This window comes from Falco peregrinus, unplaced genomic scaffold (genome assembly GCF_023634155.1).
Source record: "Falco peregrinus isolate bFalPer1 unplaced genomic scaffold, bFalPer1.pri scaffold_110, whole genome shotgun sequence".
NCBI lineage: Eukaryota > Metazoa > Chordata > Aves > Falconiformes > Falconidae > Falco > Falco peregrinus.
In genome coordinates, this window is record NW_026599569.1 from 119,453 (window position 1) to 135,505 (window position 16,053).

At 57.6% G+C, this 16,053-nt stretch overlaps 1 long non-coding RNA gene and 1 gene segment (V, D, J or C); one reads left to right on the forward strand and one right to left on the reverse strand.

Annotated features, from left to right (window-relative positions):
* Positions 1-4,680: 4,680 nt before the first annotated feature.
* Positions 4,681-10,996, forward strand: LOC129783268 (Ig mu chain C region-like; the record flags this gene model as incomplete). The annotated part of the segment is given in 4 exon segments: positions 4,681-4,984; positions 6,341-6,658; positions 8,032-8,362; positions 10,557-10,996. Coding segments are annotated over 4 exon segments (1,393 nt in total), but the record flags the coding sequence as incomplete, so codon positions are not given.
* Positions 10,997-15,025: 4,029 nt separating this feature from the next.
* Positions 15,026-15,850, reverse strand: LOC129783264 (uncharacterized). The gene is made up of 2 exons (XR_008745207.1): positions 15,459-15,850; positions 15,026-15,249 (listed from the first exon to the last, which is right to left on the reverse strand). It is a non-coding gene; the product is annotated as an uncharacterized LOC129783264 (long non-coding RNA).
* Between the last annotated feature and the right edge of the window lie 203 nt (positions 15,851-16,053).

Genomic DNA, 16,053 nt, shown 5'->3' on the forward strand with positions numbered 1-16,053 from the left:
TAGATCTATAGGAGGCCTAACTGATCTATTAATAGCGGCGTCTTAATTAAATCCAGTTATTAACTAATTAAACGCCTCGGTGCCCATAGGGAGATACGGAATCCATACATTCTCCCGCCCTGCCAACGATTAATCGCCCATTAATCCAATTAATCGCCGATTAATCCAATTAATCGCCGATTAATCCAATTAATCGCCGATTAATCCAATTAATCGCCGATTAATCCAATTAATCCATCCATCGTAACCAATCAGATCGCCTCATTAAGCCGAGCGTAAGGGCCCCGCTCAGATAAACGGGATTAATTAATTAATTAATCAGTCAATCAATTAATTAATTAATTAGTGCAGATAATTATCAGTTGGTACTGGTCCGGTACATGGTGTGGGGAAGCCGGGGCTGGTACCAGTTGGCACTGGTCCGGTACTGGTGTGGAACTGGTGTGGGGCAGCCGGGGCTGGTACCAGTTGGTACTGGTCCGGTACTGGTCCGGTACTGGTGTGGGGCAGCCGGGGCTGTTACCAGTTGGTACTGGTCCGGTACTGGTGTGGAACTGGTGTGGGGCAGCTGGTGCTGGTACCAGTTGGTACTGGTCCGGTACTGGTGTGGAACTGGTGTGGGGCAGCCGGGGCTGGTACCAGTTGGTACTGGTCCGGTACTGGTGTGGAACTGGTGTGGGGCAGCTGGGGCTGGTACCAGTTGGAACTGGTCCGGTACTGGTGTGGGGCAGCCGGGGCTGGTACCAGTTGGAACTGGTCCGGTACTGGTGTGGAACTGGTGTGGGGCAGCCGGGGCTGGTACCAGTTGGTACTGGTCCGGTACTGGTGTGGAACTGGTGTGGGGCAGCTGGTGCTGGTACCAGTTGGTACTGGTCCGGTACTGGTCCGGTACTGGTGTGGGGCAGCCGGGGCTGGTACCAGTTGGTACTGGTCCGGTACTGGTGTGGGGCAGCCGGGGCTGGTACCAGTTGGTACTGGTCCGGTACTGGTGTGGAACTGGTGTGGGGCAGCCGGGGCTGGTACCAGTTGGTACTGGTCCGGTACTGGTCCGGTACTGGTGTGGGGCAGCCGGGGCTGGTACCAGTTGGAACTGGTCCGGTACTGGTGTGGGGCAGCCGGGGCTGGTACCAGTTGGTACTGGTCCGGTACTGGTCCGGTACTGGTGTGTGGCAGCCGGGGCTGTTACCAGTTGGTACTGGTATGGTACTGGTGTGGAACTGGTGTGGGGCAGCTGGTGCTGGTACCAGTTGGTACTGGTCCGGTACTGGTCCGGTACTGGTGTGGGGCAGCCGGGGCTGGTACCAGTTGGAACTGGTCCGGTACTGGTGTGGAACTGGTGTGGGGCAGCCGGGGCTGGTACCAGTTGGTACTGGTCCGGTACTGGTGTGGAACTGGTGTGGGGCAGCTGGTGCTGGTACCAGTTGGTACTGGTCCGGTACTGGTCCGGTACTGGTGTGGGGCAGCCGGGGCTGGTACCAGTTGGTACTGGTCCGGTACTGGTGTGGGGCAGCCGGGGCTGGTACCAGTTGGTACTGGTCCGGTACTGGTGTGGAACTGGTGTGGGGCAGCCGGGGCTGGTACCAGTTGGTACTGGTCCGGTACTGGTCCGGTACTGGTGTGGGGCAGCCGGGGCTGGTACCAGTTGGTACTGGTCCGGTACTGGTGTGGAACTGGTGTGGGGCAGCTGGGGCTGGTACCAGTTGGAACTGGTCCGGTACTGGTGTGGGGCAGCCGGGGCTGGTACCAGTTGGAACTGGTCCGGTACTGGTGTGGAACTGGTGTGGGGCAGCTGGTGCTGGTACCAGTTGGTACTGGTCCGGTACTGGTGTGGGGCAGCCGGGGCTGGTACCAGTTGGTACTGGTCCGGTACTGGTGTGGAACTGGTGTGGGGCAGCTGGTGCTGGTACCAGTTGGTACTGGTCCGGTACTGGTGTGGGGCAGCCGGGGCTGGTACCAGTTGGTACTGGTCCGGTACTGGTGTGGAACTGGTGTGGGGTAGCCGGGGCTGGTACCAGTTGGTACTGGTCCGGTACTGGTGTGGAACTGGTGTGGGGCAGCTGGTGCTGGTACCAGTTGGTACTGGTCCGGTACTGGTCCGGTACTGGTGTGGGGCAGCCGGGGCTGGTACCAGTTGGTACTGGTCCGGTACTGGTGTGGGGCAGCCGGGGCTGGTACCAGTTGGTACTGGTCCGGGTACTGGTGTGGAACTGGTGTGGGGTAGCCGGGGGCTGGTACCAGTTGGTACTGGTCCGGTACTGGTGTGGAACTGGTGTGGGGCAGCCGGGGCTGGTACCAGTTGGTACTGGTCCAGTACTGGTGTGGAACTGGTGTGGGGCAGCCGGGGCTGGTACCAGTTGGAACTGGTCCGGTACTGGTGTGGGGCAGCCGGGGCTGGTACCAGTTGGTACTGGTCCGGTACTGGTGTGGAACTGGTGTGGGGCAGCTGGGGCTGGTACCAGATGGTACTGGTCCGGTACTGGTGTGGAACTGGTGTGGGGCAGCTGGTGCTGGTACCAGTTGGTACTGGTATGGTACTGGTGTGGTACTGCTATGGGGCAGCCAGTACTGGTGTGGAACTGGTGTGGGGCAGCCGGTACGGGTACCAGTTGGTACTGGTATGGGGTCAGCTGGTGCTAGTACCAGTTGATACTGGTCCCGTACTGGTCCCGTACTGGTTCTGCAGAAGCAGCTATGGGGCGGCTGTGGGTGCCCGTACTGGTCCCGTACTGGTCCCGTACTGGTCCCGTACTGGTTCTGCAGAAGCAGCTATGGGGCGGCTGTGGGTGCCCGTACTGGTCCCGTACTGGTCCCGTACTGGTCCCGTACTGGTTCTGCAGAAGCAGCTATGGGGCGGCTGTGGGTGCCCGTACTGGTCCCGTACTGGTCCCGTACTGGTCCCATACTGGTTCTGCAGAAGCAGCTATGGGGCAGCTGCGGGTGCCCGTACTGGTCCCGTACTGGTCCCATACTGGTCCCATACTGGTCCCGTACTGGTTCTACAGAAGCAGCTATGGGGCGGCTGTGGGTGCCCGTACTGGTCCCGTACTGGTCCTGTACTGGTCCCGTACTGGTTCTGCAGGGGCAGCTATTGGGGCGGGCTGTGGGTGCCCGTACTGGTCCCATACTGGTCCCATACTGGTCCCGTACTGGTTCTGCAGAAGCAGCTATGGGGCGGCTGTGGGTGCCCGTACTGGTCCCGTACTGGTCCCGTACTGGTCCCGTACTGGTTCTGCAGAAGCAGCTATGGGGCGGCTGTGGGTGCCCGTACTGGTCCCATACTGGTCCCGTACTGGTCCCGTACTGGTTCTGCAGGGGCAGCTGTGGGGCGGCTGCGGGTGCCCGTACTGGTCCCATACTGGTCCCATACTGGTCCTGTACTGGTTCTGCAGGGGCAGCTATGGGGCGGCTGTGGGTGCCCATACTGGTCCCGTACTGGTCCCGTACTGGTCCATACTGGTCCATACTGGTCCTGCAGGGGCAGCTCTGTGGTGCTGGTACTGGCCCAGTAACGAGCAACTGGGAGGTCCAGCACTGGTCCCAGTGGGTTTTGCCCCAAAATCGCTGAGTTTTGCCCCAAAATGGGGGTCACTGCCCAGAAATGGTAAATTTTGCCCCAAAATCGGTGGATTTTGCCCCAAAATCGCTGGGTTTTGCCCCAAAATGGGGTCACTGCTCAGAAACGGTAAATTTTGCCCCAAAATTGCTGGGTTTTGCCCCAAAATGGGGTCACTGCCCAGAAATGGTATTTTTTGCCCCCAGCCGGGTGGGCTTTGCCCCAAAATCGCTGGGTTTTGCCCCAAAATGGGGTCACTGCCCAGAAACGGTAAATTTTGCCCCAAAATTGCCGGGTTTTGCCCCAAAATGGGGTCACTGCCCAGAAATGGTATTTTTTGCCCTCAACTGGGTGGGCTTTGCCCCAAAATCGCCGGGTTTTGCCCCAAAACGGGGTCACTGCCCAGAAATGCTAAATTTTGCCCCCAACCGGGTGGGCTTTGCCCCAAAATCGCCGGGTTTTGCCCCAAAATGGGGGTCACTGCCCAGAAATGGTATTTTTTGCCCTCAACTGGGTGGGCTTTGCCCCAAAATCGCTGGGTTTTGCCCCAAAATGGGGTCACTGCCCAGAAATGGTATTTTTTTGCCCTCAACTGGGTGGGCTTTGCCCCAAAATCGCTGGGTTTTGCCCCAAAATGGGGGTCACTGCCCAGAAATGGTCTTTTTTGCCCTCAACTGGGTGGGCTTTGCCCCAAAATTGCTGGGTTTTGCCCCAAAATGGGGTCACTGCCCAGAAATGCTAAATTTTGCCCCCAACCGGGTGGGCTTTGCCCCAAAATTGCTGGGTTTTGCCCCAAAATGGGGTCACTGCCCAGAAATGCTAAATTTTGCCCCCAACCGGGTGGGCTTTGCCCCAAAATCGCTGGGTTTTGCCCCAAAATGGGGTCACTGCCCAGAAATGGTCTTTTTTGCCCCCAGCCGGGTGGGCTTTGCCCCAAAATCGCCGTGTTTTGCCCCAAAACGGGGTGACTGCCCAGAAACGCCAAATTTTGCCCCCAAACCGCTGGGTTCTGCCCCCAAATCGCTGGGTTCTCCCCCAGCCGGGGGGGGGGAGGGGGCGGGGGGCTGAGCCCCTCTGTCGGGCCGCGCCCCGCCCCCTGACGCCCCCTCCCCCCTCCCCCAGCGTCCCCCATGGCGCCGGAGCTGTTCCCGGCTGGTGTCGTGCGGGACCCCCGCCGCCCCCGGGCTGTACGCGGTGGGCTGCCTGGCCGTGGGCTTCCTGCCCCCCGAGCTGACCTGGAGCTGGAGCGACTCGGCCAACCGCAGCGTGGGGGAGGGGGCGGCCGCCTTCCCCCCCCACCCCCGGCCGGGGGTCTCTACACCGCCAGCAGCCGCCTCAGCCTCCCCCTGGAGCAGGGCAAGGCCCAGCAGCCCTTCAGCTGCGCGGCCGCCCACCCCCGCGGCACGCGCCGGCGGGACGTCTCCAACCCCGGTGAGTCACCCCCACCCCCCACGCCACCCCCACAGGCCGCCCCCGAGCATCCCGGTCCTGCAGCCCGCCCCGAGCATCCCGGTCCTGCATCCCACCCCGAGCATCCCGGTCCTGCAGCCCGCCCTGAGCATCCCACCCCGAGCATCCCACCCCAAGCATCCCGGTCCTGCATCCCGCCCCGAGCATCCCGGTCCTGCATCCCGCCCCGCATCCCACCCCGAGCATCCCACCCCGAGCATCCCGGTCCTGCATCCCACCCTGAGCATCCCTGTCCTGCATCCCACCCTGAGCATCCCGGTCCTGCATCCCACCCTGAGCATCCCACCCCGAGCATCCCACCCCGAGCATCCTTGTCCTGCATCCCGCCCCGAGCATCCCTGTCCTGCATCCCGCCCCGAGCATCCCTGTCCTGCATCCCGCCCTGCATCCCGCCCCGAGCATCCCGGTCCTGCATCCCGCCCCGAGCATCCTGGTCCTGCAGCCCGCCCCAAGCATCCTTGTCCTGCATCCCAACCTGAGCATCCCTGTCCTGCATCCCACCCTGAGCATCCCGGTCCTGCAGCCCACCCCGAGCATCCTTGTCCTGCATCCCGCCCTGCATCCCACCCTGAGCATCCTTGTCCTGCATCCCACCCCGCATCCCACTCTGAGCATCCTTGTCCTGCATCCCGCCCCGAGCATCCCACCCTGAGCATCCCCGTCCCGCATCCCACCCTGAGCATCCCACCCCGAGCATCCCAGTCCTGCATCCCACCCTGAGCATCCCTGTCCTGCATCCCGCCCTGAGCATCCCACCCTGAGCATCCCGGTCCTGCATCCCACCCTGCATCCCGCCCTGAGCATCCCACCCCGAGCATCCCGGTCCTGCATCCCACCCTGAGCATCCCTGTCCTGCATCCCACCCTGAGCATCCCGGTCCTGCAGCCCACCCCTGCATCCCGCCCCGCATCTTCTCCTGCATCCCACCCCTGCATCCTTCCCCTGAGCATCCCGGTCCTGCATCCCACCCTGCATCCCACCCTGAGCATCACGGTCCTGCATCCCACCCTGAGCATCACGGTCCTGCATCCCACCCTGAGCATCACGGTCCTGCATCCCACCCTGAGCATCCTTGTCCTGCATCCCACCCTGAGCATCCCACCCTGAGCATCCCGGTCCTGCATCCCACCCCTGCATCCCGCCCCGCATCTTCTCCTGCATCCCACCCCTGCATCCTTCCCCTGAGCATCCCGGTCCTGCACCCCACCACGGCTACACCCCAGCACTCGCGCACCCCTCCCCTCCCCCCCCACCCCCACCTCGGAGGTCTCCACCCGCTCACCCCCCCCCCCCCCCCCGTGTCCCCTCCCCCCGCAGGTCCCTCGGCCCACGTGACCCCCGTCGTCACGCTCCACCCGCCGTCCCGCGAGGACTTCGAGGGCCCCTACCGCAACTCCAGCCTCCTCTGCCAGATCCGCGGCCCCCGGCAGCCCCCCGCCGCCATCCGCTGGCTGAAGAACGGGACCCCCCTCCGCGAGGGGGTGACCACCGAGACCTCGGTGGCCGACGGCAGAGCCGCCTACGTCACCGACAGCCGGGTGGTTGTCACCGAAGCCGAGTGGGACGCCGGCGCCGTCTACACGTGCCAGGTGGAGGAGGAGATGAGGAACACCAGCAAAGCGCTGGAGTGCGGCTGTAAGCCAAGGGGTCCCGCCGTGGGGGGGGGGGGGGGGGGGGGGGGGGAGGGCTCCTGGTGGGGCGACCCAACCGGCCCCACTAACCCAACTAACCCACCCCAACTAACCCAACTAACCCAACCCACCTAAGCAAGCCCAACTAACCCAACCGACCTAACCAACCGCCAACCCACCCACCCAACCGACCCAGCTAACCAACTAATTGACCCAACTAACCAGCCCAACCCTACCAACCCACCCACCCAACCAACCCACCCAACCCAACTGACCCACCCAACCCAACTGAACACCCAACCGACCCACCCAACCCAACTAACCCACTGACCAACCCAAACCAACCACCCACCTGACCCACCCAACCCAACCCACCCAACCCAACTGACCCACCCAACCCAACCGACCACCCAACCAACCCACCCAACCCAACCGACCACCCAACAAACCCACCCAACCCAACTGACCACCCAACCGACCCACCGAACCCAACCGACCCACCCAACCCAACTGACCCACCCAACCCAACTGACCACCCAACCGTCCCACCCAACCCAACCGACCACCCCAACCGACCCACCCAACTCAACCGACCACCCAACAAACCCACCCAACCCAACCGACCACCCAACCGACCCACCCAACTCAACCGACCCACCCAACCCAACTGACCCACCCAACCCAACCGACCACCCAACCGACCCACCCAACCCAAACCGACCACCCAACCGTCCCACCCAACTCAACCGACCACCCAACCGACCCACCCAACCCAACCGACCACCCAACAAACCCACCCAACCCAACTGACCACCCAACCAACCCACCCAACCCAACCGACCCACCCAACCAACCCACCCAACCCAACCGACCACCCAACCGACCCCACCCAACCCAACCGACCACCCAACCAACCCACCCAACCCAACCGACCACCCAACCGACCCACCCAACCCAACTGACCACCCAACCGACCCACCCAACCCAACCGACCACCCAAACAACCCACCCAACCCAACCGACCACCCAACCGACCCACCCAACCCAACCGACCACCCAACTGACCCACCCAACCCAACTGAACACCCAACCGACCCACCCAACCCAACAACCCAACTGACCAACCGAAACCAACCACCCACCTGACCCACCCAACCCAACCGACCCACCCAATGGTCCCACCCAACCCAACTGACCACCCAACCCAACTGACCACCCAACCGACCCACCCAACCCAACCGACCACCCAAACAACCCACCCAACCCAACCGACCACCCAACCGACCCACCCAACCCAACCGACCACCCAACTGACCCACCCAACCCAACTGACCACCCAACCCACCCAACCGACCCCCCCTCTGCTGTCCATTCCAGATGACCGCCCCATCGGCGGCGGGGAGATCGTGGTGCGCGTCGTCCCTCCCCTCTTCGCCGACATCTTCCAGGAGAAGGTGGCCAAGCTGACCTGCGTGGTGGACAACCTGCCCAGCGCTGACGGCTTGGTCATCTCCTGGTGGAAGGAGAAATGGCCAGGAGCTGGAGACGCGCACCCTGCCCCCGCTCCTGCAACCCAACGCGCTCTTCGGCGCCCGCGGCGTCGCCAGCGTCTGTGCCGACGACTGGGACAAGGGGGAGGTCTACACCTGCAGGGTCACCCACCCTGAGCTGGTGTTCCCCACCGAGGCCAAGCTCCAGAAGGTCACCGGTAGGTCCCAGGCCGGGCGAGGGGGTGGGGGGAGGGCAGCGGGTGCATCGCCCTTTTATTAATAATTTTTTTTGGGGGGGGGGGGGGGGCGGGGGCGAAAAAGCGGGGTTTCGGCGATTTGCGGGGGCGATGGGTGCAGCTGGGTGGCCCCAGTTTTGCAAAACTGGGAGAAAATGATGCAGTTGCCCCAATTTTTTGGCAAATTCTGGAAGCCACGACCCAACTGCCCCGATTTTTTTTGCAAATTCTGGAGAAAATGGCACAGTTTACCCCAATTTTTTATTTTTTTTTTTTCAAAAACTGGAGAAAATGATGCGATTTCCCCGTTTATTTGCAAAATCTGGGGGGCAAAGATCAAATTTCTCCATTTATTTTGCAAAATCTGGGTGGAAAGCTGAAATTTCTCCATTTATTTTGCAAAAACTGGCGAAAACGAAGCAATTTCTCCATTTATTTTGCAAAATCTGGGGGGAAAGCTGAAATTTCTCCATTTATTTTGCAAAATCTGGAGGAAAACGAAGCAATTTCTCCATTTATTTTGCAAAATCTGGGGGGGAAAGCTGAAATTTCTCCATTTATTTTGCAAAATCTGGCGAAAACGAAGCAATTTCTCCATTTATTTTGCACAATCTGGGGGGAAAGCTGAAATTTCTCCATTTATTTTGCAAAATCTGGCGAAAACGAAGCAATTTCTCCATTTATTTTGCAAAATCTGGGGGGAAAGATGAAATTTCTCCATTTATTTTGCAAAATCTGGCGAAAACGAAGCAATTTCTCCATTTATTTTGCAAAATCTGGGGGGAAAGCTGAAATTTCTCCATTTATTTTGCAAAATCTGGCGAAAACGAAGCAATTTCTCCATTTATTTTGCAAAATCTGGGGGGAAAGATGAAATTTCTCCATTTATTTTGCAAAATCTGGAGAAAACGAAGCAATTTCTCCATTTATTTTGCAAAATCTGGGGGGAAAGCTGAAATTTCTCCATTTATTTTGCAAAATCTGGCGAAAACGAAGCAATTTCTCCATTTATTTTGCAAAATCTGGAGGAAAACGAAGCAATTTCTCCATTTATTTTGCAAAATCTGGGGGGGAAAGATGAAATTGCCCCATTTATTCTGCAAAATAAGGGGGGAAAAGATGCAATTCCTCGATTTATTTTGCAAAATCTGGGGGAAACAATGCAGTTTCTCCATGTATTTTGCAAATTCTGGAGAAAACGATGCAATTGCCCCGTATTTTTTTTTTTTTCCAAAATCTGCAGAAAACGGTGCAATTGCCCAATTTTTTTTTTGCTAATTCTGGAGAAAATGACACAATTGCCCCATTTATTTTGCAAAAGCTGGGGGAAACAACGCAATTTCTCCATTTATTTTTGCAAATTCTGGAGAAGATCATGCAATTCACCCATTTTTTTGTGAACTCTGCAGAAAACGGTGCAATTGCCCCCCCCCCCTTTTTTTTTTTTTTCAAAATCTGAGGAAATCGATGCAATTGCCCCATTTTTTTGCAGAATCTGCAGAAAACGGTGCAATTGCTCCATTTTTTTTTCTTTTTTGCAAAATCTGTGGAAAACGGTGCTATTGCCCCATTCTTTTGCAAAATCTGCCAAAACCGATGCAATTGCCCCTTTTTTTTTTTTTTTTTTTTTTTTTTCAAAATCCAGGGAAAACCATGCAATTGCCCAATTTTTTTATTTAATTTTTTTTTTTTTTGCAAAACCTGCGGAAAACGACTCAATTGCCCCGGGTTTTTTTTGCAAAATCTAGGGAAAACGACTCAATTGCCCCGGTTTTTTTTTTGCAAAATCTAGGGAAAACCATGCAATTGCCCAATTTTTTTATTTATTTATTTTTTTTTTTGCAAAACCTGCGGAAAACGACTCAATTGCCCCGGTTTTTTTTTTGCAAAATCTAGGGAAAACCATGCAATTGCCCCATTTTTTTTTTTTTTTTTTTTTTTTTTTTTTTGCAAAACCTGCGGAAAACGGCTCAATTGCCCCCGTTTTTTGGGTTGTTTTTTTGGTTTTTTTTTTTTTTTTTTGCAAAATCTAGGGAAAACGATGCCATCGCCCCCTTTACTTTGCAACCCCCCCCCGGCAGGGCGATGCCCCTGCCCCCTCCCCTCGGCCACCCCGAGCCTCGCCCCCTCACTAACCCCCCTCTCCCCCCTCCCCCCTCCCCCCCCCTCCCCGCAGATGGCACCGCCAAAGCCCCCTCCATCTACGTCTTCCCCCCGACCTCGGACCAGCTCTCGTCCCACGAAGCGGCCACCATCACCTGCCTGGTGCAGGGCTTCAACCCCCCCGACCTCTTCGTCCGCTGGCTGCGCGACGGCGAGCCCCTGCCCCCCGCCGCCTACGTCACCCTGCCCCCCACCCCCCAGCCGGGGACACCCCCGTCCTTCCTCACCTACAGCGCCCTGAGGGTCACCGGGGCCGACTGGGGGTCCGGCAGCGTCTTCACCTGCCTGGTGGGCCACGAGCGCATCCCGCTGCAGGTGGCCCAACGCTCGGTGGACCGAACCTCCGGTAAAGCCACCGCCGTCAACGTCTCGCTCGTGCTGGCCGACGCGGCCGCCGCCCTGCTACTGACCCTTCGCCCCCCCCCCCCCCCCCCATCCCACCGCTTTACGTCCCCCCCGGGTGGGTCGTGGATGGATGGGGAGGGGGCCAGGTGCCCCTCCCCCCGCCAACAGGCAGTGCCGGGGGGGAGGGGGGGGGGAACGACCCCCCCCAAATGCAAGGAAAGTCCACAAAAAAAAAAAAAAATCATCCAACACCCCCCCCCCCCCCCCCAAGGAAATCCATAAAAACCCCCCAAAACCATGAGAAAACCCCAAGAAAATAGGAGAAAATCCATAAAACCCCAAGAAAATCTGAGGAAACCCCCGAGAAAATCCGAGAAAATCCAAAAACAACCCCAAGAAAATCTGAGAAAATCCATAAAACCCCAAGAAAACCCGAGAAAATCCATAAAACCCCAAGAAAATCTGAGAAAACCCCAAGAAAATTCGAGAAAATCCAAAAAACCCCAAGAAAATCCGAGAAAACCCCAAGAAAATCTGAGAAAATACAAAAAAAAATCAAGAAAAATCTGAGAAAACCCCAAGAAAATCTGAGAAAATCCAAAAAAAATCAAGAAAATCTGAGAAAACCCCAAGAAAATCTGAGAAAATCCAAAACCCCCCCCAAGAAAATCTGAGAAAATCCAAAAAAACCCCAAGAAAATCTGAGGAAAATCAAAAAAAAAATCAAGAAAATCTGAGAAAACCCCAAGAAAATTCGAGAAAATCCATAAAACCCCCAAGAAAATCTGAGAAAATCCAAAACAACCTCCAAGAAAGTCCAAGAAAATCCATAAAACCCCCAGGAAAATTAAAAAAAAAACCAAGAAAATCTGAGAAAATCCAAGAAAACCCCAAGAAAATAAAAAAAAAATTCATAAAACCCCCAAGAAAATCTGAGAAAATCCCGAAACCCCAAGAAAATAATAAAAAAAAAAACAAACAAGAAAACCCGAGAAAATCTGAGAAAACCCAAGAAACTCCCCCCAAAAATTTTAAAAAACCACCCAAGAACACCCAAGAACACCCCAAGAAAATGGGAAGAAAACCAAAAAAAACCAAAAAAAACCCCGAAAAATCAACAAAAAAAACCAATAAAATCGAATTTTTACAGGAAAAAAAAAAGGGCGCCACCACACCTGGTTTTTTGCTCGGGGGGGGGGGGTGGGGGGGGGGGGTGGGGGGGGTGGGGGGGGAGGGGGGGGGATGGGGGGGGGGGGGGTGCATCGTCCTCGTGCAAGCGTCGTCCTCGTGCGTCCTTGTGCACCGTCCTGCTGCGTCCCCCCCCCGTGCAGCCTGCTCCCATCCTCGTGCACCCCTCGTGCAAGCACCGTCCCCGTGCGAGCATCGCCCTCGTGCACCCGGCCCGCTGCATCCTTGCACAAGCGTCCCCCTCGTGCAGCCTGCTTCCATCCTCGTGCATCCTCGTGCAAGCATCGCCCTTGTGCAAGCACCCTCCTCGTGCAAGCAGCATCCTCATGCATCTTTCCGCTCCTTCCTCGTGCAAGCATCTTCCCTGTGCACCCGGCTGCTGCATCCTTGCACAAGCATCCTCCTTGCACAAGCGGCCCCCTCTTGCATCCTTGCACGATCATCCTCCCCTTTGCAGCCTGCTTCCATCCTCGTGCACCCCCGTGCAAGCGTTTTCCCCTGTGCACCCGGCTGCATCATCCTTGCACAAGCGTCCTCCTCGTGCCGCCTGCTTCCATCCTCGTGCATCCTCGTGCAATCACCTTCCTCGTGCACCCGGCTGCTGCATCCTTGCACAAGCGTCCTCCTTGCACAAGCGTCCCCCCCCTTGCAGCCTGCTTCCATCCTCGTGCATCCTCGTGCAAGCACCCTCCTCGTGCAAGCAGCATCCTCGTGCATCTTTCCGCTCCTTCCTTGTGCACCCGGCTGCTGCATCCTTGCACAAGCGTCCCCCCCCTTGCAGCCTGCTTCCATCCTCGTGCACCCTTGTGCAAGCATTGCCCTTGTGCAAGCATCCTCCTCGTGCAAGCAGCCTCCTCGTGCAAGCAGCATCCTGCTGCAAGCAGCATCCTCGTGCAAGCATCGTCCTCGTGCACCCGGCTGCTGCATCCTTGCACAAGCGTCCTCCTTGCACAAGCGTCCCCCCCTTGCAGCCTGTTTCCATCCTCGTGCACCCCCGTGCAAGCGTTTTCCTTGTGCACCCCGGCCGCTGCATCCTTGCACAAGCATCCTCCTCGTGCAGCCTGCTTCCATCCTCGTGCATCCTCGTGCAAGCATCGCCCTTGTGCAAGCACCCTCCTCGTGCAAGCAGCATCCTCGTGCATCTTTCCGCTCCTTCCTCGTGCACCCGGCTGCTGCATCCTTGCACAAGCATCCTCCTTGCACAAGCGTCCCCCCCTTGCAGCCTGCTTCCATCCTCGTGCACCCTTGTGCAAGCATCGCCCTTGTGCAAGCATCCTCCTCGTGCAAGCACCCTCCTCGTGCAAGCGTTTTCCTTGTGCACCGGCCCGCTGCATCCTTGCACAAGCGTCCTCCTTGCACAAGCGTCCCCCCCCCCTTGCAGCCTGCCTTCCATCCTCGTGCACCCTTGTGCAAGCATTGCCCTTGTGCAAGCAGCCTCCTCGTGCAAGCGTCTTCCTCGTGCACCCGGCCGCTGCATCCTTGCACAAGCATCCTCCTCGTGCAGCCTGCTTCCACCCTCGTGCACCCTTCTGCAAGCACCCTCCTCGTGCAAGCATCTTCCTCGTGCACCCGGCCGCTGCATCCTTGCACAAGCGTCCTCCTTGCACAAGCGTCCCCCCCTTGCAGCCTGCTTCCATCCTCGTGCACCCCCCGTGCAAGCGTTTTTCCCCTGTGCACCCCGGCCGCTGCATCCTTGCACAAGCGTCCTCCTCGTGCAGCCTGCTTCCATCCTCGTGCATCCTCGTGCAAGAATCGCCCTCGTGCACCCGGCCGCTGCATCCTTGCACAAGCGTCCTCCTTGCACAAGCGTCCCCCCCTTGCAGCCTGCTTCCATCCTCGTGCACCCCCGTGCAAGCGTTTTCCTTGTGCACCCGGCCGCTGCATCCTTGCACAAGCGTCCCCCTCGTGCAGCCTGCTTCCACCCTCGTGCATCCTCGTGCAAGCATCGCCCTTGTGCAAGCACCCTCCTCGTGCAAGCAGCCTCCTCGTGCATCTTTCCGCTCCTTCCTCGTGCAAGCATCTTCCCTGTGCACCCGGCTGCTGCATCCTTGCACAAGCATCCTCCTTGCACAAGCGGCCCCCTCTTGCATCCTTGCACGATCGTCCTCCCCTTTGCAGCCTGCTTCCATCCTCGTGCATCCTCGTGCAAGCGTCTTCCTCGTGCACCCGGCCGCTGCATCCTTGCACAAGCGTCCTCCTTGCACAAGCGTCCCCCCCCCTTGCAGCCTGTTTCCATCCTCGTGCACCCCCGTGCAAGCGTTTTCCTTGTGCACCCGGCCGCTGCATCCTTGCACAAGCGTCCTCCTCGTGCCGCCTGCTTCCATCCTCGTGCATCCTCGTGCAAGCATCTTCCTCGTGCACCCGGCCGCTGCATCCTTGCACAAGCGTCCTCCTTGCACAAGCGTCCCCCCCCTTGCAGCCTGCTTCCATCCTCGTGCATCCTCGTGCAAGCGTCACCCTCGTGCAAGCATCGCCCTTGTGCAAGCATCCTCCTCGTGCAAGCACCCTCCTCGTGCAAGCACCTTCCTCGTGCACCCGGCCGCTGCATCCTTGCACAAGCGTCCTCCTTGCACAAGCGGCCCCCCCCCTTGCAGCCTGCTCCCATCCTCGTGCAAGCGTCGTCCCCGTGCAAGCGTCGTCCCCGTGCAAGCGTCGTCCTCGTGCAAGCACCCTCCTCGTGCAAGCATCACCCCCCGTGCAAGCGTCGTCCCCGTGCATCCTGCTGTGTCCTCCTTGCACGCCCCTCCTCCTTGCACGAGCACCCCCCCCCCCCGCGCGCACCCTGCCACCGCACACCCTTGCACAATCACCCCTCCCCCCACCCTTGCACAAGCGCCGCCCTCCTGCAAGCGCCCCTCCCCCAAAATCGTGCAAAAAATTTAGCAAACCCCTTTTTTTGTGTGTTGGTTTTTTTTTTAATTTTTTTTTTTTTTTGGGGGGGGGGGGGGGGGGGGGGGGGGAGGGGGCAGCGGTGGGGTGACCACCCGGATTTTGGGGTGTAAAACACGGATTTTTGGGGTTAAACCCCAGATTTTGGGATGTAAACCCTCGATTTTGGGGTGTAAAATCAGGTTTTTTGGGTGCACACCTCAGATTTTGGGGGATAAAACCCAGAATTTGGGGTCTGCGCTCGTAATTTGGGGGCCAAACACCAGGTTTTTGGGGTGCAAACCCTGGATTTTGGGGGTTAAATAACGGATTTTGGGTAACCCCCCCAGATTTGGGGGTTAAATTCCGGATTTTGGGGGTGCAAACCCTCGATTTTGGGGTGTAAACCCAGATTTTTTTGGGTGCACACGCCCGATTTGGGGGATAAAACCCAGATTTTTGGGGTCTGCACCCAGCTTTTGGGGGCTAAATACGAGATTTTGGGGTGAAAAACCCGGATTTTGGGGGTTAAATACCGGATTTTGGGGTAACCCCCCCAGATTTCTTAGTTAAATACCGGGTTTTCGGGTATAAACCCCAAATTTTGGTGTATAAACCCCAGATTTTGGGGTGCACACCCCAGATTTTGGAGTGTGCACCCAGATTTCAGCGTCTAAATACCAGATTTTGGGGTGTAAAACCAGGATTTTGGGGTCTGCATCCAGATTTTGGGGGGCTCAATCCCAGACTTTGGGGTGCGCACCCCGATTTTTGTGTACAAAACCCAAATTTTGGTGTATAAAACCCGGATTTTTGGGGGGCACACCCCAGATTTTGGGGTATAAACCCCAGAGTTTGGAGTGTGCCGAGTCTAAATACCAGATTTTGGGGTGTAAAAACCCAGATTTTGGGGGGCACACCCCAGATTTTGCGGTCTAAATACCAGATTTTGGGGGTATAAACCCCAGATCTTGGCGGCCAAACACGATATTTTGGGGTCTACACCCTAATTTTGGGGTATGAAACCCCAGTTTTGGGGTATAAACCCCAGATTTTGGGGTATAAACCCCAGATTTTGGAATGTGCACCCAGATTTCGGGGGCTAAATA